We start from the raw sequence: 23000 nt of genomic DNA, 5'->3' as shown, positions 1-23000 counted from the left end.
GGCTCAATCCCTAGTAGCGGGTGTGCAGGAGGCAGCCAATCAATGATTCTCTCTCATCATTGATGTTTCTCTCTCTCTCCCTCTCCCTTCCTCTCTGAAATCAGTAAAAATATACATATATAAAAATAAAGAAAATATATGAGAAAAAAGAAGAAAAACTCTGCAACCCAGGTATGTGCCTTGATCGGGAATCGAACCCAAAACGTTTTTAAAAATATATATATATTTTATTGATTTTTTACAGACAGGAAGGGAGAGGGATAGAGAGTTAGAAACATCAATGAGAGAGAAACATCGATCAGCTGCCTCCTGCACGCCCCCCACTGGGGATGTGCCCGCAACCAAGGTACATGCCCCTGACAGGAATCGAACCTGGGACCCTTCAGTCCGCAGGCCGACGCTCTATCCACTGAGCCACACCAGTCAAGGGCGAACCCACAACCTTTTGATGTATAGGAAGACACTCTTAGCAGTTGAGCCACCGGGCCAGGAAAAAGCATGTTTTTAAACACGATGTTCACTGGCCTCCTAACTGTGTGAGTCGGGGCATCCTTGTAGGCAGAGCAAGGGCTAAGCCAGGAGGCAGGCAGGACAGCCTGGGCCGAGGGAGCTGCTGGGGAATTCCGAAGGGGAGAACTCACCGAGAGCGATGTCCTTTCCTGCTGGGACAGATCTGCACTCGAGGAAAAAAAAAACACAAAGACTCAGTTCTCAGCCAGCAGGTGTCCGACTGTTGTCTATCCAGTGACTCTCTCCTGGGTTCTCCTCTTATCACTTACCTGAGGCCTCTTGCTCGGGATGGCTAGTTCTGAGAGAGAGAGAGAGAAACACACATTAAAGTATGGGATATGGCCCTGGCCCGTGTGGCTCAGCGGACAGAGCCTCGGCCTGTGGACCAAAGGGTCCCGGGTTCGATTCCGGTCAAGGGCATGTACTTGGTTGCAGGCTCCTCCCCGGCCAGGGCCCTGATCGGGCTCGCGCAGGAGACAACCAATCGATGTGTTTCTCTCACATCGATGTTTTCTCTCCGTCTTTCTCTCTCTCTCTCTCTTCCACTCTCCCTAAAAATCAATGGAAAAATATCCTCAGGTGAGGATTAACAACAACAAAAAAAATAAAATAAAATATAGGCTATGGAGATTTTTGGAGGGATGATAAGGATTTTGGAGAGGCCAGGAGGAAGGTCGCAGCACAGACGTGGAGAGGGAGTTGCCAGGGGGGAACGCGGTGGGGCTGGGCATGAGCGATGGGGTCTGTGTGATGGGGTCTCTGAAGAATGGAGTGTGCGACTTGCAGGTACATCTACCTCTTGGTGGATTCTTCATGGGATGAGCCTGTAAGAAAACACGGGGGGGGGGGGGGGGGGATTTATCTGATGAGCGACTCCTCCCCTTCACTCCCCTTCCCCAGCGGTTTCAACGGCGTTTCTGTGAACTCACCGCCCTGACTGCGCCGATAGATGAGGAAGACGGTGGGGAAGAGGAGGAAGATGGCGAGGCAGCTGAAGGCGGTGACGAAGATGACCCTGCTGTCTGGGGGGACAGGAGCGGGTCAGAGCCAGTTTTGCAGAACAGGTGAGAGGAGCCAGGCACCGAAACGTGGAGCCACCTGATTTCACTCGGCGCCACGCCCTCTCGGCCCGCCAGGCTGTGGCAACCGGCATCATTTCCTTCTTTTCCCTGGCAGGGCCGTAGGCCACGGTGTGCATGTGCCACAGGGTTTTTACCCACTCGTCCAACGATGGGCACTCGGGTTGCTTCCGTGTGTTGGCTATTGTAAAGGTCGCGCGGTAATGAATGTAGGGGTGCAAATAACGTTTCAAATTAGCGCTTTGGAATTTCTTCAGGTAAATGCCCAGTAGAATCGCCAGGTCACAGAGAGAAAGACAAAAACTGTATGATCTCACGAATACGTGGAATCTAAAGAATAAAGCAGATGAACCGACCCAACAAAAACAGACTCAGAGATACAGAGAACGAGCGATGGTTGCCAGAGGGACTGAATGAAAAAGGTGAAGGGGTGAAGAAGTAGGTGGGCCCTAGCCGGTTTGACTCAGTGGATAGAGCATCGGCCTGAGGACTGAAGGGTCCTGGGTTCGATTCCAGTCTAAGGGCACATGCCTGGGTTGCAGGCTTGATCCCCAGTAGGGGGTGTGCAGGAAGCAGCCGATCAATGATTCTCTCTCATCATGGATGTTTCTCTCTCTCTCCCCCTTCCTCTTTGAAATCAATAAAAAAATCTATTTTTAAAAAGTAGATGGGCAGTTACAGAATAGTCATGGGGGTACAGCATAGGGAATATAGTGAGTAATAATGTGGTAAATGTGGATGCTGCCAGGTGGGCACTAGACTTATCAGGATGATCACTTTGTAAAGTATATAAATGTCTAACCACTATACTGCACACCTGAAACTAATATGTCAACTGAAATAAAAAAATTTATCTTTTTAAACGAACACGTGGAGCTGCCACTTCAGAGTAGGAATGTCCCATTGCTTTAAGCATTTTTAAATATATATATACTAGAGGCCCGGTGCATGAAAATTCATGCACTGGAGGGGGGGGATCCCTCAGCCCAGCCTGCCCCCTCTCACAGTCCGGGAGCCCTTAGGGGCGGGAGGCGACCCCGCGATCAGGGGAAGGCAACACCCCATCACACCTCTGCAGCTACCACTGCCAGCAGTGCAAGCCTCGGGCGGCCCTGGGCAGCTGGGCAGCCGCCATCCAAGGCTTGCCTGCGCCTCGGGCCCGCCCTGGGGGGCTGAGGGGCTGAGGGGACTGGGAGACTTGAGGCAGATGCCCTGGTGGGGCTGAGGGGGATTGGGTGCTGCCATCTTGTGGCTGTGGGTGCCACCATCTTTGAGAGCGTGGCAATCAATTAGCATATTCCCTCCTTATTGGCTGTGGGCGCTGCCATCTTTGCAATGGCGTGAGGGTCAATTAGCATATCACCTCTTTATTAGATAGGATATTTTAAGAATATATTTTTATTGGTTTCAGAGAGGAAGGGAGAGGAAGAGAGAGATTGAAACATCAATGATGAGAGAGAATCATGGATTGGCTGCCTCCTGCACGCCCCCTACTGGGGATTAAGCCTGCAACCCGGGCATGTGCCCTTAACCAGAATGGAACCCAGGACCCTAGAGTCCGCAGGCAACGCTCTATCCACTGAGCCACGCCAGCTAGGGCTAAAATATATTTTTATTGATTTCAGAAAGGAAGGGAAAGGGAAAGAGAGAAACATCAATGATGAGAAGAAATCAGTGATTGGCTGCCTCCTGCATGCCTCCCACTGGGGATCAAGCCCACAATGCAGGCATGTGCCCGACTGGGAACAGTATACCCACACTTTCTGTGGCTGAAATTGCTTTCCCATTCCTTCTCCCCGTACCTCATCCGACATTCAGTGGGTGCATTCATGCTTTTCAAGGCTTAGTTCAAACATCACCTCTTTGTGTAACCATGCCTGACGAATTGTGACCTCCTGGCTCAGAGGTCAATGCTCAACCGTTGGAGTGACACTGGTTCACAAGATGATACAGGTTTCTGGTGTACAATTCTACAACACATCATCTGTCTATTGTACTGTGTATGCGCCACCCCAAGTCAAGCCTCCTTCCATCACCACTCACCCCCCTTTACCCTTTCCTACCTTCCCCCACCTCCCTTTTAAGACAGCAGATCTTGAGCATTCTCACCAAAGGGAGTGGGGGGCGGGGAAAGAGGTAAATATATGCGGTGAGAAATGTGTTCATGAGCTCAATGGGGGACACCCTTTCACAACATATGCTTACATCAAATCACCACATTAGATATCCTACCATTTTATTGTCAGTTATACGTCAATAGAGCTGAGGGAGATAAGACTGCTAAGGTGAAGAGAGGGGAACCATGGCAAGAGCTGGCTCAAGCACCCAGTGCGGGGACTGCCTGACTGTGCAGGATAATGGCGGGGTCCCACCCAGTGTCCCGCCTGCACCCACCTCCCTCCGTAACAGATGCTGTTGTCGCTCCCACACCCATGTTCCCCCGACTGTCATTTCTACACACTCCAGATCAGGGGTCCTCAAACTACGGCCCGCGGGCCACATGCGGCCCGCCGAGGACATTTATCCGGCCCGCCAAGTGCCGCTGCCTGTCCTGCTTAGCAGCCGACGCGTCCCGGGCCCGCAGTGCGCATAGGAATTTGTTCATAGTTTTTTTTTTTTAACTATAGTCCGGCCCTCCAACAGTCTGAAGGACAGTGAACTGGCCCCTGTTTAAAAAGTTTGAGGACCCCTGCTCTAGATGATGCCTTCTTCTTCTTTTTTAAAAAAAAATATATTTTATTGATTTTTTTATAGAGAGGAAGGGAGAGGGAGAGTTAGAAACATCGATCAGCTGCCTTCTGCACACCCCCTACTGGGGATGTGCCTGCAACCAAGGTACATGCCCTTGACCGGAATCGAACCTGGGACCCTTTAGTCCGCAGGCCGATGCTCTATCCACTCGGCCAAACTGGTTAGGGCCAGATCATGCCTTCTTTCACCTTCCTACATGAACATTTGCATCTGGAAGAATCCCAAATGCCTTGGCATTTATGTGTCTCAAGGTCCATCCCGCTCTCCCTTAAATCCTCACCTGAGGATATTTTTCCCATTGGTTTTTAGAGAGAGTGGAAGGGAAGGAGGGAAAGAGAGAGAGAGAGAAACATCAATGTGAGAGACACATCGATCTGTGGCCTCCTGCATGTGCCCCGACCTGGTCCAGGGATTGAACCAGCAACCCAGGTACGTGCCCTTGACCAGGAATCAAACCCTCGACCCTTCGGTGCGTGGGCTGGTGCTCTAACCATGGACCCACCCGGCCAGGGCAAGGCCACCCCTTTAGCCATGACTGTTCTGCGTGGGGACACGAGTGCCCTCGCTCCCCGGCCTCTGGTGTTTGTGCCCTTCTGTCTCCTGTGCTTTCTTGCGGGACTGAGCAGAGGGACTGGGACATCCCATCGTTGTTTAGTCTCTTTCCCTGCAAATCCCCCCTCCCCACTCCCTTCCAATATCACTTTTGCCGTAATACTTAAGAGTTGCTTCTGGCCCTGACTGGTTTGGCTCAGTGGATAGAGTGCCGGCCTGCGGACTGAAAGGTCCCAGGTTCGATTCCGGTCAAGGGCATGTACCTTGGTTGCGGGCACATCCCCAGTAGGAGGTGTGCAGGAGGCAGCTGATCGATGTTTCTCTCTCATCGATATTTCTAACTCACTATCCCTCTCCCTTCCTCTCTGTAAAAAAAAAATCAATAAAATATATTTAAAAAAAAAAAGAGTTGCTTCTGGTGGCATCGAATCCAGGAGACCCTAAAAAGCGACGATTCTACCAGGGCATCTGCGTGGCCATAGGCACACGGGCAGGAACAGCTGTTCCTGGCCCCCCCCCGCCCCGTGCAGCCTGCAGTTTCTCTCACTTAGCAACTTGCTAGAAATGAGAAAATGAGAAGCAGATTCTTGCAAAACTGTCCCCTTCCTAGGGCCCCACAACCCGATGAGCTGGGTTTGCCCTGAGATGTCCACACATCCTGGTCGAATTTCACACGTCTGTTTACTAACAGCCGAAGTAAATGACAAAGAGTCTGTGCGGCTGGCCTGGAGGGACCTGACGGAGCAATGGGATAGAGTTTGACCCAGGCGCCTGAAAGTGACAGGTCCGAGAGAGAGAGAGAGAGAGAAAGCTGGCCTTGTGCCCCAGTTCCGTGGTGAAATTCCTTATCAGGGAGCACGGGGCCCCTTCGGGCAGCTTCCAGGCATGCATATCCAGGCTGCGGGCAACATATCTGTGCTTCAAGATCTGTTATTCTGTTTAGAATTCTGGTGCTTCAGCCCTAGCTGGTGTGGCTCAGTGGATAGAGCATCGGCCTGTAGACTGAAGAGTTCCAGGTTCGATTCCGGTCAAGGGCACGTACCTTGGTTGTAGGCTCCTCCCAGACCCGGGCCCTGGTTGGGGCTCGTATAGGGAGGCAACCAATCGATGTGTGTCTCTCACATCGATGTTTCTCTCTTGTCTTTTCCTCTCTCTTCCACTCTCTCTAAAAATCAATGGAAAAATATCCTCGGGTGAGGATTAACAAGTAAATCAATAAAATTCTAACTTTCCATTATCATAGATAGAATAAAAAGGAATAAAAAGAATTGCGGCCGAAACCGGTTTGGCTCAGTGGATAGAGCGTCGGCCTGCGGACTGGAGGGTCCCGGGTTCGATTCCGGTCAGGGGCATGTACCTTGGTTGCGGGCACATCCCCAGTGGGGGGTGTGCAGGAGGCAGCTGAATCGATGTTTCTCTCTCATTGATGTTTCTATCTCTCTATCCCTCTCCTTTCCTCTTTGTAAAAAATCAATAAAATATATTTAAAAAAAAAAGATTTTCAGGAGTGGCTTAGAAGTCCTCTCCCCTCCAAACGTAGTCGTTCTTCCCAAAGCATGAGAAAGTGGGCGTTAAGACTCCCCTTGTGCCTTTCGATCAAAAGGGATCCCTTGCCTCATGAGGTGGGTATCATCGGTAAAACACACCTGTAATTATCTTACCTGTTTTTGCTGAGGAAGCTCCAGGTCTGCCACGGTCATCTAGAAAACAGGATGCAAAAAAAACCCTGTCATCATGATGACACGGCAATCTCGGGGGAGTAAGTGCTCATGTTCTACTACAGACCCGGAAGTAAAGAAGAAGAGAATCTCACCGGGCCTCCAAGTGAGGGTCAGTATTACTCTTAATACTCCTGGAGTTTGATACGATTATTATTTTAATTTTTATTGATTTTTAGAGAGAGAGAGAGAAACATCGACTTGTTGTTCACCCATCTATGCGTTCATGGGTGCTCAGACTGGGGATCAATCCCGTAACCTTGGTGTATCGGGACGACGCTGTAACCGAGTGAAACTCATCATTGATGTTTCAATCTCTCCCTCCCTTTCCCTTCCTCTCTGAAATCCATAAAAATATATTTTAAAAAATGAAAAAATAAAATAAAATGAGGGAGTGTGATACCTCCAACTTTGTTCTTTTTCAGGATGGTTTGGCTATTTAGGGCAGTGGTCGGCAAATTGCGGCTTGCGAGCCACATGCGGCTCTTTGGCCCCTTGAGTGTGGCTCTTCCACAAAATACCACGGCCTGGGTGAGTCTATTTTGAAGAAGTGGCGTTAGAAAAAGTTTAAGTTTAAAAAATTTGGCTCTCGCCCTGGCCGGTTTGGCTCAGTGGATAGAGCGTCGGCCTGTGGACTCAAGGGTCCCGGGTTCAATTCCGGTCAAGGGCATGTACCTTGGTTGCAGGCACATCCCCAGTGGGAGGTGTGCAGGAGGCAGCTGATCGATGTTTCTCTCCCATCGATGTTTCTAACTCTCTATCCCTCTCCCTTCCTCTCTGTAAAAAATCAATAATAATAATTTAAAAAGACATATCATTAAAAAATTTGGCTCTCAAAAGAAATTTCAATCGTTGTACTGTTGATATTTGGCTCTGTCGACGAATGAGTTTGCCGACCATTGATTTAGGGTCTTCTGTCTGTTTCATGCCAATTTTAGGACTCTTCTATTTCTGTGAAAAATGTTATTGGTATCTTAATAGAGACAGCATATAGATGGCTTTGGGTAATGTGGATATTTTACCAATATTAATTCTTATTCATGAACATGGTATATCTTTCCATTTCTTTGTGTCTTATTTTCATTAGAGTCTTGTTGTTTTCACTGTACGGATATTTCACCTCCTTGGTTAAATTTATTTCTAAGTATTTTATTGTGTTTTTTATGCTATTGTGAATGTGATCGCTTTCTTTAATTCTTTTTTGGATATTTTGTTGTTAGTGTATAGAAATGAAACTGACTTCTGTATGTTGGTTTTATTATCTTGCAACTTTACTTAATTTGACGATTAGGTCTCACAATTTTTGGCTGACTAGTGCTTCCCCATGGGGCCCTGCATGGCCTCGTGGGAACGGCACCAAACTATCTCTTCAATGACAATCGTCTCTCGATCCCTTGGCCTTGCGGCACCTCAAATTTTCTATTTATACCTCTATTCTAAAACGTTGTCCCACTGCCCTGGCCAGCTAGCTCAGTCGATCAGAGCGTCGTCTGGGTACACCAAGGTTGCACGTTCGCTCCCCAGTCAGGGCACATGCAAGAATCAACCAATGGCCCTGGCCAGTGTGGCTCAGTTGGTTGGGCCTCGTTCCATGTACCCGGAGGTTGCTGGTTCAATTCCTGGCCAAGGGCACATGCCTGGGTTATAGACTGGATCTCTCGTAGGGGGCATGCAGGAGGCAGCTCTCACATTGATGTTTCTCTCTCTCTCTCTCCCTCCCTCCCTGCCTCCCTCCCTCTCCCATTCTAATATTTTCTTTTTTTTTCTTTTTTTAAAAAAATATATTTTATTGATTTTTTACAGAGAGAAAGGGAGAGGGATAGAGAGTTAGAAACATCGATCAGCTGCCTCCTGCACACCTCCCACAGGGGATGTGCCCGCAACCAAAGTACATGCCCTTGACTGGAATCGAACCCGGGACCTTTCAGTCCGCAGGCCGATGCTCTATCCACTGAGCCAAACCAGTTAGGACCCTTTCTAATATTTTAAAGAATATTTAACTATTCTTTAAAAATAGAGCATAACTATAAAAAACACACAAAAGAATCAACCAATGAATGCATAAATAAGTGGAACAACAAATCAATGTTTCTCCCCGTCTCTCTCAAGTAAATAACTAAATATTAAAAAATAAATAAATAAAACACTGCCCCACATCCACAGCACTGAGACCCACGCAGAAGCCCTGATGACAGGCTCGCCCCCACACCCAGTTCCCCATTTCCCCACACTCGAGGTGTGGCACCGGTCTGTCTGTTTCCTGGATTCCTTCCTCCCTGCCCGGTCCCATCACAGGACAAGGAACCTGTGCTCCAAGGAGAAAAGCCCAGGCTGCCTGCTCACCTGTGACCTCCAGGTGCAGGTGCTCGCTCTTCTCTGACCACTCGTGGGAGCCCGTGGTCTTGTAGGCACAAAAGTACCTCCCGGCATGTTCAGGCTCCAGGTGCGTGAGGAGGAATTCAGCATCGTGTCCTGCTGAGCTCCGCTCCCGCCTGTACCCAGGGTCCTGCCACTTCCCCAGCATGAACGTCACGTTCTGCAAGTGACCCTGGCACTTCAGGGTCACGTTACCACCGCGTCTAACCACTGATCCCGGCAAGGCGTGGAGGGAGGGTCTCGGGACGGTGTCTAGAAAGAATTCAGAATTAAGTAGACTGTTTATCTTTTTAATTTTATTTTTCAATTACAGCTTACATTCAGTATGTTAGATTAGTTTCAGTTGTACAGCATGTGGCTAGCCAGGGGTGGGCAAACTTTTTGACTCGAGGGCCACAATGGGTTCTTAAACTGGACCAGAGGGCTGGAACAAAAGCATGGATGGAGTGTTTGTGTGAACTAATATAAATTCAAAGTAAAGGAGCGGAGGGGAGAGCAAGAGAACCGGATAGAACAGCCGGATCTGGCCCGCGGGCCGTAGTTTGCCCACGGCTGGTCTAGACAGTCATATATTTTACTTGACTCTATCATTTTTTTTAAAGAATAGCTCATTGATTCTTGGAGGGAGAAGGAGAGAAACATCAATGTGACAGTACAACATGGACTGGCTGCTTCCTGCACACCCCCCACCAGGGACTGAGTCCACAACCCGGGCAAGTGCCCTGACCGGGAATCGAAACGGCAACCCTTTGGTGCATGGGAAACACGTCTATTTGCAGATGGATGCTGAATTTCTGTTGTTGAAGGGAGGAACAAAAACAAGGGATGTCTTTTGCCGCCATGATGCTTAGTTTGATATTTAAATTCCTTTCTCAATTTATCATGGTTCTGGGATTCCCATTTTCATCAGAGCAATAACAATACATTCAGTTCTGTCGTACGGGATCAGTGCCATACTGTGACCTGGAGTCACCTCTGGCTTTATGTTGATAAGGGAAGAGTTTTAAGAGTGATCCTGCTAGGGGAGGGGCATGTAAGAGAAATGGAATTACAGTTGCTTAATAGCTACTCACTATAAAGAGTCGATTTTCTCACAGACCCTTGGAAACTGAAGGAGGACAGGCCCTGGAGATAAAGCAGCCCAGAACCCAGATCAAGGACAGGACCTATTTGAAGGTCAGCGTTCGGGGCTCATCTTTGCAAGAACAATGAAAGAAGGCAGACCCTGGCCCGGCCACCCTGGCTCAGTGGTTGAAGGTCAACCTATGAACTAGGAGGTCATGATTTGATTCCCGGGTGGGGCATATGCCCAGATTATGGGTTCATCCCCAGTGTGGGTGTACAGGAGGCAGCCAATAGATGATTCTACCTCATCATTGATGCTTTTTTTTTTTTTTGGTGGATTTTTTTAAATTTAATAAATCTTTATTGTTCAATTACAATTGTTCCTCTTTTTCCCCCCCATAGCTCCCCTCCACCCGGTTCCCACCCCACCCTCTGCCCTTACCTCCCCACCACTGTCCTCATCCATAGGTGTACGATTTTTGTCCAGTCTCTTCCCGCACCCCCACACCCCTTTCCCCCCGAGAATTGTCAGTCCACTCCCTTTCTATGCCCCTGATTCTATTATATTCACCAGTTTATTGTGTTCATCAGATTTTTTATTCACTTCATTTTTAGACTCACTTGTTGATAGACATGTATTTCTTGTTCATAATTTTTATCTTTACCTTTTTCTTCTTCTTCCCCTTCTTAAAGAATACCTTTCAGACCTAACCAGTTTGGCTCAGTGGATAGTGCGTCAGCCTGCGGACTGAAAGGTCCCAGGTTCGATTCTGGTCAAGGGCATGTACCTTGGTTGCGGGCACATCCCCAGTAGGAGGTATGCAGGAGGCAGCTGATTGATGTTTCTCTCTCATCGATGTTTCTTTTTTTTTTTTTTTTTTTTTTTAAATAAATCTTTATTCAGATTATTACAATTATTTCTCCTTTTTCCCCCCATAGCTCCCCTCCACCCCTTTCCCACCCCACCTTCTGCCCTTACCTCCCCCCCACTGTCCTCATCCATAGGTGTATGATTTTTGTCCATTCTCTTCATGAACCCCCCTTACCCCTTTCCCCATGAGAATTATCAGTCCACTCCCTTTCTATGCCCCTGATTCTATTATATTCACCAGATTATTCTGTTCCTCAGGTTTTTAATTCACTTGATTTTTAGGTTCGCTTGTTGATAGATATGTATTTGTTGTTCATAATTTTTCTCTTTACTTTTTTCTTCTTCCTCTTCTTTAAGAATACCTTTCAGCATTTCATATAATACTGGTTTGGTGGTGATGAACTCCTTCAGCTTTTTCTTATCTGTGAAGCTCTTTATCTGCCCTTCAATTCTGAATGATAGCTTTGCTGGGTAGAGTAATCTTGGTTGTAGGTTCTTGCTATTCATCACATTGAAAATTTCTTGCCACTCCCGTCTGGCCTGCATAGTTTCTGTTGAGAAGTCAGCTGACAGTCGTATGGGTGCTCCCTTGTAGGTAATTAACTGTTTTTCTCTTGCTGCTTTTAATATTCTCTCTTTGTCTTTTGCCCTTGGAATTTTAATTATGATGTGTCTTGGTGTGGTCCTCTTTGGATTCCTTTTGTTTGGGGTTCTGTGTGCTTCCTGGACTTGTAAGTCTATTTCTTTCACCAGGTGGGGGAAGTTTTCGGTCATTATTTCTTCAAATAGGTTTTCAGTATCTTGCTCTCTCTCTTCTTCTGGCACCCCCATAATTCTGATGTTGGTACGCTTGAAGTTGTCCCAGAGTCTTCTTACATTATCTTCAACTTTTTGGATTTTTTTTTTTGCTTTTTGCTTTTTCGGTTGAGTGTTTTTTGCTTCTTTGTATTTCAATTCTTTGACTTGATTCTTGTGTTCCTCTATTCTGTTTCTGGGTCTCTGTATAATATTTTTTATTTCAGTCAGTGTATGTTTAATTTCTAGTTGGTCCTTTTTCATATCTTCGAGGGTCTCGTTATATTTATCGGCCTTTTCTAGGATATTCTTAAAAAGTCTTATAACCGTGGTTTTGAATTCTATATCCAGTCGTTTGTTTTCCTCCATTTCTTTCGTTTGTGATCTGATTCTTTGACCCCGCATTTTCACTGATTCCCTGAGTTGGTAAGGTGGATATTTGTGCTAGGTTTCCAATATGGCCCAGTGGGTCTGCTTCCCCAGTTAACCTGAGGTGGACACTCTTGGTGCACCCCTTTGTGGACTGTGTGTACAGCCTTGTTGTAATTAAGTCTTTATTGTTGTTGGTATCACTGGGAAGAATTGACCTCCGGGTCAGTTGGCTGTAAGGATCAGCTGTGTCTATGCTGGGAGAAGCCCGGTGCTGGAGACAGCCCTATAGGATTAGACTTGCTAAATTGCAATAGCCTCTGTGCTCAGCTTGGATGGGGTGGAGCCTCAGTCTTGGCTTCCTGTCAGCCCCGCCCCTGCGCGCACGTGCGCTTTCAGTCCTCCGCCTTCCCCAGCTCGAGTCTCCTCCTGAGAGTCCAGACTCCCCCCACAAGAGCGTGGGTCCCCAGGGGCTCGCCTGGAACCGGGGTTCACTGCAGTCAGAACTGGGGCACAGTGCCGTCAGGAGCCTCTGACTCCCCTCCACCAGGGAAAACCCGCGGCAACCTCCGCAGCCCTTGTGCGCACCGGCGTGCGCGCGAGTGTGTACTTTCAGTCCTCCGCCTTCCCCGGCTCCCGAGTCTCCGCCCGAGAGTCCAGACTCCCCCCACAAGAGCGTGGGTCCCCAGGGGTTCGCCCGGAACTGGGGTTCAGTGCAGTCAGAACTGGGGTTCAGTGCCGTCGGAGGCTTCCTTCCCCCTTCCGCCAGAGGAAGTCAGCCAGGCTCTCAGCCGCCCTTCCTCTCTGCGCGCACAAAGCCCCTTTGCCGTACCTCCAATTCTCTGTGAGCTTTTCTCTTTCCTTCTAGTTGTAGAATTTTCACTCAGCCTGCTTTCCTGTGGTTCTGGATGGTGTCCGTTCTGTCTTTTAGTTGTAGTTTTGAAATTGTTGTGCGAGGCAGCAGTTTAGGTGTTTACCTATGCCGCCATCTTGGTTTCTCTCCTCTCATCGATGTTTCTAACTCTCTCTCCCTCTCTCTTTCTCTCTGTAAAAAATAAATTAATTAAAAAAAAAGAATACCTTTCAGCATTTCATATAATACTGGTTTGGCAGTGATGAACTCCTTTAGCTTTTTCTTATCTGTGAAGCTCTTTATCTGACCTTCAATTCTGAATGATAGCTTTGCTGGATAGAGTAATCTTGGTTGTAGGTTCTTGCTATTCATCACTTTAAATATTTCTTGCCACTCCCTTCTGGCCTGCATAGTTTCTGTTGAGAAATCAGCTGACAATCATATGGGTGCTCCCTTGTAGGTAACTAACTGTTTTTCTCTTTCTGCTTTTAATATTCTCTCTTTGTCTTTTGCTCTTGGCATTTTAATTATGATGTGTCTTGGTGTGGTCCTCTTTGGATTCCTTTTGTTTGGGGTTCTGTGCGCTTCCTGGACTTGTAAGTCTATTTCTTTCACCAGGTAGGGAAAGTTTTCTGTCATTACTTCTTCTAATAGGTTTTCAATATTTTGCTCTCTCTCTTCTTCTGGCACCCCAAAAATTCGGATGTTGGTAGGCTTAAAGTTGTCCCAGAGGCTCCTTACACTATCTTCAAGTTTTTGGATTCTTTTTTCTTTTTGCTTTTCCTGTTGAGTGTTTTTTTGCTTCTTTGTATTTCAAATCTTTGACTTGATTCTTGTGGTCCTCTAATCTGCTGTTAGGTCTCTGTATAATATTTTTTATTTCAGTCAGTGTATGTTTAATTTCTAGTTGTTCCTTTTTCATATCCTCGAGGGTCTTGCTAAATTTATTGGTCTTTTCTAGGAAATTCTTGAAAAACCTTATAACCGTGGTTTTGAACTCTATATCCAGTCATTTGCTTCCATCCATTTCTTTCATTTGTGATCTGTTTCTTTGTCTCCGCATTTTTGTTGATTCCCTGAGTTGGTAGAGTAGCTTTGTGTGGTAGGTGTCCTATAGGGCCCAGTGGCTCAGCCTCCCCCAGTTACCTGAGGTGGACACTTTTGGTGCACCCCTTTGTGGACTGTGTGCTCAGCCTTGTTGTAGTTAAGTCTTGATTGTTGTTGGTATCACTGGGAGGAATTGACCTCCAGGCCAATTGGCTGTGAGGATCAGTTGTGTCTACAATGGGAGAACTTCTGTGCTGGAGACACGCTTATGGGGCAAGACTTGCAAAATTGCAAAAGCCTGTGCTCAGCTTGGATGGGGCGGAGTCTCAGAGAGGAGCAGACAGCCTTGGCTTCCTGTCAGCCCTGCCCTATGAGGCCCCTGGGTCTCAGTGTCCCTTGGTAATCGCTGCAGGCACCTCTGAGAGAAAGCTGCCCTCGAGTTTCGTCCGCTGCCAGACAGTCCAGTTTCTCCCCGAATGAGTCTGGGTTCCCAGAAACTCGCCCAGAACTGGAGTTTGGGAGCTTCCGTCTCCCTCCTGCTTTAGAAAGCCAGCCACGCACTCAGCCGCCCGTGCACTCAGCAGTCAGTCTTCTCTGCGCACATGCACCTCCAGACCTCTGCCTTCTGCAGCTCCTGAGTCTCCGTGTGTTTTCTCTTTTTCTGACAGTCCAGATTCCCCCCGAATGAGTCTGGGTTCCCAGAATCTCGCCCAGGACTGGAGTTCAGTGCAGTTGGGAGCTTCCGTCTCCCTCCCACTTGGGAAAGCCAGCCACACACTCAGCCGCCCGTGCACTCAGCCGCCCGTCCTCTCGGCGTGTGCGTGTCTCTGTACCTCAGCCTTTTGCAGCTCCTCTGAGTCTCAATGTGCTTTCCTCTTTCCTTCTAGTTGTAGAATTTCCACTCAGCCAGTTTTCCTGTGGTTCTGGATGGTGTCCATTTTGTCTTTTAGATGTAGTTTTGATATTGTTGTGCGAGGCAGCAGTTTAGGTGTTTACCTATGCCGCCATCTTGGTTTCTCTCATCATTGATGCTTCTCTCTCTCTCTCTCTTTCCCTTTCTCTCTGAAACCAGAGAGAAATATGCTAATTAGACCAGATGTCCTTCCAGACGAAGCCGGGGTTGCAAGGGGAGCCTGGGTCCCAAGTGCCAGAGGGAAGCCGGTGCTGGCAGCTGGGGGAAGGAAGGCCTACTCTTGCACAAATTCGTGCATCGGGACTCCAGTATAAATATATTTTAAAAAATAAATAAATATTAAAACAAAAAACACTGTCCCACATCCACAGCATTGAGACCCACTCAGAAGCCCTGATGACAGGCTCGCCCCCACACCCAGTTCCCATTTCCCCACACTCGAGGTGTGGCACCTGTCTGTCTGTTTCCTGGATTCCTTCTTCCCTGCCGGGTCCCATCACAGGACACGGAACCTGTGCTCCAAGGAGAAAAGCCCAGGCTGCCTGCTCACCTGTGACCTCCAGGTGCAGGTGCTCGCTCTTCTCTGACCACTCGTGGGAGCCCGTGGTCTTGTAGGCACAAAAGTACCTCCCAGCATGTTCAGGCTCCAGGTGCGTGAGGAGGAATTCAGCATCGTGTCCTGCTGAGCTCTGCTCCCGCCTGTACCCAGGGTCCTGCCACTTCCCCAGCATGAACGTCACATTCTGCAAGTGGCCCTGGCACTTCAGGGTCACGTTATCACCGCGTCCAACCACTGATCCCGGCAAGGCATGGAGGGAGGGTCTGGGGAGGGTGTCTAGAAAGAATTCAGAATTAAGTAGACTGTTTATCTTTTTAATTTTATTTTTCAATTACAGCTTACATTCAGTATGTTAGATTAGTTTCAGGTGTACAGCATGTGGCTAGACAATCATATATTTTACTTGACTCTATCATTTTTTTAAAAAAAATAGCTCATTGATTCTTGGAGGGAGAAGGAGAGAAACATCAATGTGAGAATACAACATCGATCGGCTGCCTCCTGCACACCCTCCACCGGGGACTGAGCCCACAACCCTGACAAGTGCCCTGACCGGGAATCGAACCGGCAACCCTTTGGTGCATGGGAAACACGTCTGTTTGTAGATGGATGCTGAATTTCTGTTGTTGAAGGGAGGAACAAAAACAAGGGATGTCTTTTGCCGCCATGATGCCTAGTTTGATATTTTAAATTCCTTTCTCAATTTATGATGGATCTGGGATTCCCATTTTCATCAGAGCAATAATAATACATTCAGTTCTGTCGTACGGGATCAGAGTGCCATACTGTGACCTGGAGTCACCTCAGGCTTTATGTTGATGAGGGAAGAGTTTTAAGAGTGATCCTGCTAGGGGAGGGGCATATAAGAGAAATGGAATTACAGTTGCTTAATAGCTACTCACTATAAAGAGTCGATTTTCTCACAGACCCTTGGAAACTGAAGGAGGACAGGCCCTGGAGATAAAGCAGCCCAGAACCCAGATCAAGGACAGGACCTATTTGAAGGTCAGCGTTCGGGGCTCATCTTTGCAAGGACAATGAAAGAAGGCAGACCCTGGCCCGGCCACCGTGGCTCAGTGGTTGAAGGTCAACCTATGAACTAGGAGGTCATGATTTGATTCCTGGGAGGGGCATATGGCCATATTGTGGGCTTGATCCCTAGTGTGGGTGTGCAGGAGGCAGCCAATCAATGATTCTCTCTCATCATTGATGCTTCTATCTCTCTCTCTCTTTCCCTTTCTCTCTGAAACCAGAGAGAAATATGCTAATTAGACCAGATGTCCTTCCAGACGAAGCTGGGGTTGCAAGGGGAGCCCGGGTCCCAAGTGCCAGAGGGAAGCCGGTGCTGGCAGCTGGGGGAAGGAAGGCCTACTCTTGCACAAATTCGTGCATAGGACCTCCAGTATAAATATATTTTAAAAAATAACTAAAAATTAAAAAAAAAAAACACTGTCTCACATCCACAGCATTGAGACCCACTCAGAAGCCCTGATGACAGGCTCGCCCCCACACCCAGTTCCCAGTTCCCCACACTCGAGGTGTGGCACCGGTCTGTCTGTTTCCTGGATTCCTTCTTCCCTGCCGGGTCCCATCACCAGACAGGTTCACTTGAACCTGTGCTCCAAGGAGAAAAGCCCAGGCTGCCTGCTCACCTGTGACCTCCAGGTGCAGGTGCTCGCTCTTCTCTGACCACTCGTGGGAGCCCGTGGTCTTGTAGGCACAAAAGTACCTCCCGGCATGTTCAGGCTCCAGGTGCGTGAGGAGGAATTCAGCATCGTGTCCTGCTGAGCTCTGCTCCCGCCTGTACCCAGGGTCCTGCCACTTCCCCAGCATGAACGTCACGTTCTGCAAGTGACCCTGGCACTTCAGGGTCACGTTACCACCGCGTCCAACCACTGATCCTGGCAAGGCGTGGAGGGAGGGTCTGGGGAGGGTGTCTGGAAAAAATTCAGAGTTAGTTAGATTGTTTATCTTTTTAATTTTAATTTTATTTTTCAATTACAGTTTATATTCAATATGTTAGATTAGTTTCAGGTGTACAGTATGTGGCTAGACCAGTGGTCAGCAAACCGCGGCTCGCAAGCCACATGCGGCTCTTTGGCCCCTTGAGTGTGACCCATCCACAAAATACCACGTGCGGGCGTGCACGTACAGTGCGATTGAAACTTGGTGGCCCATGTGCAGAAGTCGGTTTTCGGCTCTCAAAAGAAATTTCAATCGTTGTACTGTTGATATTTGGCTCTGTTGACTAGTGAGTTTGCCGACCATATATTTTACTTGACTCTATCATTTTTTTTTTTAAAGAATAGCTCATTGCTTCTTAGAGGGAGAAGGAGAGAAACATCAATGTGAGAGCAGTACATGGATCGGCTGCCTCCTGCACACCCCGCACCGGGGATCGAGCCCATAACCAGGGCAGGTGCCCTGACGGGGAACTGAATCAGCAACCCTTTGATACACAGGGTGACATACAACCAACGGAGCCACACCAGGGCTTGACTCTTTATCTTGATGATCGTGAACACTCTCTTGGAATTCAGAGGATTTAAGGAAAAAGGTCATATGACTCGGCCATAAGAAAAAGAATGAAAACTTGCCCTTTGCAACAACATGGGTGGACCTGGAGGGTATTATGCCAAGTGAAATAAGCAGACAGAGCCCTAACCGGTTTGGCTCAGTGGATAGAGCGTCGGCCTGTGGACTGAAGGGTCCCAGGTTTGATTCCGGTCAAGGGCATGTACCTGGGTTGCGGGCACATCCCCAGTGGGAGGTGTGCAGGAGGCAGCTGGTCGATGTTTCTCTCTCATCGATGTTTCTAACTCTCTATCCCTCTCCCTTCCTCTCTGTAAAAAATCAATAAAATATATTTAAAAAAAAAGAAATAAGCAGGCAGGGGAAGACACATACCATATGATCTCACTTATATGTAGAATCTAAAGACAAAATAAATGAACAAAAGAGAAAAAACTCATAGATTCTGAGAACAGACTGTCAGAGGGGAAGGTGTTGGGGGACTGGGTGAAAAAGATGGAGGGATTAAGAAGTACAAATTGGCAGTCACAAAACAGTCACCGGGATGCAGAGTACAGCACAAGGAATATAGTCAGTGATACTGTAATAACTATGTATGGTGCCAGCTGGGTACTAGACTTATGAGGGGGGGGGTCACTTCATCTATACTAACAAAAGGGTAATATGTGAATTAGATAGGGTCGACCAGACATCTTTCGGTCATCCTGCCTTCCTTCCGGACAAAGCCATGGTGGCAGGGGCCGAGATGGTTAGGGGCGATCAGGCCAGCAGGGGAGGGCAGTTAGGGGCAATCAGACCAGCAGGGGAGGGCAGTTAGGGGCGATCAGGCAGGCAGGCAGAGGAGTTAGGGGCGAGCAGGCAGGCAGGCAGGCAGGCGAGCAGTTAGGAGCCAGCGATCCTGGATTGCGAGAGGGATGTCCAACTGCCGGTTTAGGCCTGATACCTGCAGCAGTCAGACATCACCCAAGAGGTCCCGGATTGGAGAGGGTGCAGGCTGGGCTGAGGGACTGCCTCCCCACCGCCCCCCTGCACGAATTTCATGCACCAGGCCTCTAGATAAATGTCTAATCACTATGCTGTACACCTGAAATTAATGTAATATTGTATGTCAACTGTAATTGAAAAAATATTTTTTAAAAAATCATGGGACTTGGGATATAAAAACAGAGTTTATGTGAAAGACAACTCACCATTCTTGTGCTCATCATCATAGCCCAGACAGAGCCCTGGAAGAGAAAACCTCATGAGAGACAAATGATGTGCTTGTCTTGGAGTACAAATGAGGCAGAGAATGCTTGGCTAATTAAAAAAATACGTATATTTATTGATTTCACAGAGGAAGGGAGAGTAGAAACATCAATGAGAGAGAATCATTGATTGGCTGCCTCCTACACGCCCTCCACTGGGGATCAAGCCTGCAACCCGGGCATGTGCCCTGACCAGGAATCGAACTGTGACCTACTGGCTTATAGATTGACACTCAACCACTGAGCCAAGCCAGCTAGGTTTGACTCATTTGTTAAACATCGGCTGTGTCCCTTGCCAAGTATTTCCTTGTGTTGTTTTTTTTTTATTTGTTTGTTTTTAACTTTTATTCTTATCCCATTCTTTGTCCTTCAACAGAAGTTATGTTTATGGAGAGCCTTCCAGGAACCCTTTCGGATTGACTGCATTGGAAATTGTAAGAAAGCTTTTATGATTAGGACTTCTTTCGCCATCTAGAAATCCTTGATTCTTAAATCCTTGAACCCTGACCTACGCTTTTCTCATTATTTTCTGGGATTGCAAGGTTTATCCTAACCACTTTCATGCTGCAATGGTTATTTTACCATGGCGTGTCAGAGAGGGTTCTCTCCCTCCATCACACGGAGAGAGTTTGTGGTACAGGCACTGAAAATGCGGAGGATGAGGTCAGTCTCTGACGGCCCAGCTATTCTGCCCTGCAGCTGGAGGTCCGGGGAAGGGTGTCTAGAGCCACCTCTGAAGTTCAAGTGTGTGTGGGAGAAGTATGACCCCACAGGGAAGGGCTGTACCCAGAAGGAGGAAGGAACTGGGGCAGAGAAGTCCTGGTATCCGCTCCACACACCCAGCTCACCAAGGAGGAGCTGGGGCTCAGGGAGGTGTAGCTATTGGTCCAAAGTTGAGAGCCCCACCGAAGGTTATCATCCAGGTCGTTCTTTTTGCAGGCTGTGGTCTGTTTGCCTTATGTTCAAGTTGAAGGCGATTAAAATCAGGCTGGGGGTAGGAAGTTTTCTTCTTTGTTTATTTGTTTATTTTTTGTTAATCCCCACCCGAGGATATTTTCCCATTGATTTTTAGGGGGAGTAGAAGAGAGAGGGAAAGACAGAGAGAAACATCGATGTGAGAGAAACACATGGATGGGTTGCCTCTTGCACGGGGCCAGGGAGGAGCCTGCAACCAAGGTAACCTGCCCTTGACCTGAGTTGAACCCGGGACCCTTCAGTCCGCAGGCCCGCTGCTCTATCCACTGAGCCAAACCAGCTAGGGCAGAAATTTTCTTTTTCTTTTTCTTTTTTTTAAAATATATTTTATTGATTTTTCTTTTTACAGAGAGGAAGGGAGAGAGATAGAGAGTTTGAAACATCGATGAGAGAGAAACATTGATCAGCTGCCTCCTGCACACTCCCCACTGGGGATGTGCCCGCAACCAAGGTACATGCCCTTGACCAGAATCGAACCTGGGACCCTTGAGTCCACAGGCCAGCGCTCTATCCACTGAGCCAAACCGGTTAGGGCAGAAATTTTCTTTTTAAGCGCCATCCCCAGGCATTGTTCTTCCCTCTATTCCTGTTTTGCACCCAAACCCACAGCTTCTCACATCCTGTGGACCCTGCCCCTCCTATCCGCCAATGGAACATTGTTTAGAGGGTGCGTATTTGGAGATCCCATCCGAGCTTGGCATTTCTCAGCTGGGTAAACAGAGGGCGTGGTCACCACAGCCTCTGAACCTTGGGTTCCTCATCGGCTTGTGCTAACGTCAGAATGCAGGCATGTGTACAGCCCACAAAACTCCGACAGGTGGCCTGTATCCAACACGCAGGCGTCATCGATCATGTCTGTGTTTGCCACGTTTCCCATGATGCCCCCCTCCTCCCCTCTCCACCAGGAATTTTCTCACAGATCCAACCCCATCCCTCCCAGTCCTGCATACTCACCGAGGCAAAGCAGGGACAGGAATCCTGTGATCATAGCGTCCCTTTCGCCCAGACCAGGATCCCGGCTTCAGTTTTACAGTTAGAGAAAGAAGGGGGGCTTGGGCTGACCCAAGCTCTCCAGCTGCCCACTGTGCCTCCAGGATGTGTGGGGAGACGTACTGCTCTGACCCTCTGGTTCTCCACACCACCTGGTGTACAGTTTCCTTCTCGCAACCCACTCAGGAAGCCAGAAGCCGTCAATGACAACATCTTCCCCATAGATCCGGGGTGTGTGGCGACGGCTCCGCCCACCCCAAGATCCGTCTCTTCTCATTTGAAGTCCTAAGCGGGACATTTTCATTTTTGGAAATAGTTGGAGAGTCACACAAAATAGAAAATGGTGTACAGAGTTCTGGCGGTGCACTTGGGCCAAGTCTGGGCAGCAAAAGTAGGACGCATGGGCTCCTGCAGGCGAGCAGAGGTCACCAAGCTGCCCACCCCGCTCTGCGCGTGCGCATCCCCCAACACAGGCCGCCCCCCACGCATGCTCGCTCTGGGAGTCCACAGGGTGCATGCAGCGTGCGCGCGCGCGCGCGCGCGCGCGCACACACACACACACACACACACACACACACACACACACACACACACACACACACACACACACACACACACACACCCCCCCCCCCCCAACGCACTACGCTTCGCACGCACGCACGCACGCACGCTCCGCACGCACGCACGTTCCCCACGCACGCACGCAGCCTCCAACGCACGTTCCACAAGCCCGAAGCCCGCCGCCGCCCAGGCACGCAGCTCTTCAATGCTTGCTCTGCAGGCACGTGCTCCTATGCACGCTCCTCACGCACGCACGACGTCCCCAGGACGCACGCAGCTCCCACGCACGTTCCCCACGCAGCCTTCTGCACACCAATCCCAACACACGCTGCTCCCACGTACCCTCCTCATGCACGCTCCTCACGCAAGCCGTTCCCCACGCACGCCGTCCCCCAAGCGCTCGCCTGGCTGGCCAGTTGGCTCCTGGTCTGGGGTGCGCAGTACCTCGCAGCGTGCGCCTTCTGGAATCTTCTAAGCGCTCCGTCTGCGCACCTGCTGCGCCAGCGTCTGTTCTGGGAGAGGCCTGGGAGTGGGGTCCCTGGGAATGGCGTCCCCGGGGACCCCTCCCCACACACCCCACAGGGCTCGCTCCTGTCCTGGTGAGGAAGTACAGCAGCCCCAACCGTGAGTACCGCCGCCCTCACCAGCTGAGCAGGTGTCCCCGGGGAAGACCGCCATCCCAGCCATCGTGGTCCCGCTAGCCTCCGGTGGGCTTGCGGGGCACCCGGGCACAGGGTGGAGGGCGCAGGGGGGGCGGGCAGCGAGGGGTCCAGCAGAACCTGCTTCCGCTCTGTCGCCGCCTCTGCCTGGCCGGGAGTCAGGGGTTCTGTGATTTTAGGTGCTTTGGGTATGTCGACTGAAAAGTAGTATCGAGTAGGTGTTTCGGCAACAAGAAGGGTTTATTCTGGTTCTACCCGGTTTTTCTTGGTGGGTAGAGCGTCACCCCGCGGCTGCAGGGTCGCGGGTTCGGTTCTGGTCAAGGGCATGGACCTGCGTTGCAGGATCTGATCCCGGCCCCAGTCAGGGCGGGACACATGGATGTTAATGTCCAGCCGCCCCCGCCCCCTCTCTAAAAATCAATGGAAAAACTATCCTCCGGTGAGGATTAACAAGAAAAGAGGATTTATTCCGCAATAAGAAGGAGATGCACCTTGCCCTAGCTAGCCGGTTTGGCTCAGTGGGTAGAGCGTCGGACTGCAGAACAAAGGGACCCGGGTTCGATTCCGGTCAAGGCCAT

At 49.2% G+C, this 23000-nt stretch overlaps 1 protein-coding gene across 1 annotated transcript in view; it reads right to left on the bottom strand.

The window, feature by feature from the left end:
* LOC308235318 (T-cell-interacting, activating receptor on myeloid cells protein 1-like) overlaps positions 1-21834 on the bottom strand; it is a gene marked incomplete at its 3' end in the record, with an annotated part of 23260 nt that extends 1426 nt beyond the window's left edge. Inside the window, exons 1-10 of the mRNA XM_080644076.1 lie at positions 21167-21834; positions 19181-19216; positions 17111-17395; positions 15450-15734; positions 8954-9238; positions 6554-6592; positions 1440-1532; positions 1307-1334; positions 780-808; positions 642-673 (exon numbers count right to left, since the gene is read on the bottom strand). Of these exons, the coding sequence (XP_080500202.1) occupies positions 642-673; positions 780-808; positions 1307-1334; positions 1440-1532; positions 6554-6592; positions 8954-9238; positions 15450-15734; positions 17111-17395; positions 19181-19216; positions 21167-21200 (1146 nt within the window). The 5' untranslated portion in view covers positions 21201-21834. The remainder of the gene's footprint in view (positions 1-641; positions 674-779; positions 809-1306; positions 1335-1439; positions 1533-6553; positions 6593-8953; positions 9239-15449; positions 15735-17110; positions 17396-19180; positions 19217-21166) is intronic.
* Between the last annotated feature and the right edge of the window lie 1166 nt (positions 21835-23000).

Source organism: Plecotus auritus, assembly GCF_963455305.1.
Source record: "Plecotus auritus genome assembly, chromosome: 10".
Lineage (NCBI taxonomy): Eukaryota > Metazoa > Chordata > Mammalia > Chiroptera > Vespertilionidae > Plecotus > Plecotus auritus.
This window is presented reverse-complemented; position numbering and strand designations above follow the sequence as displayed.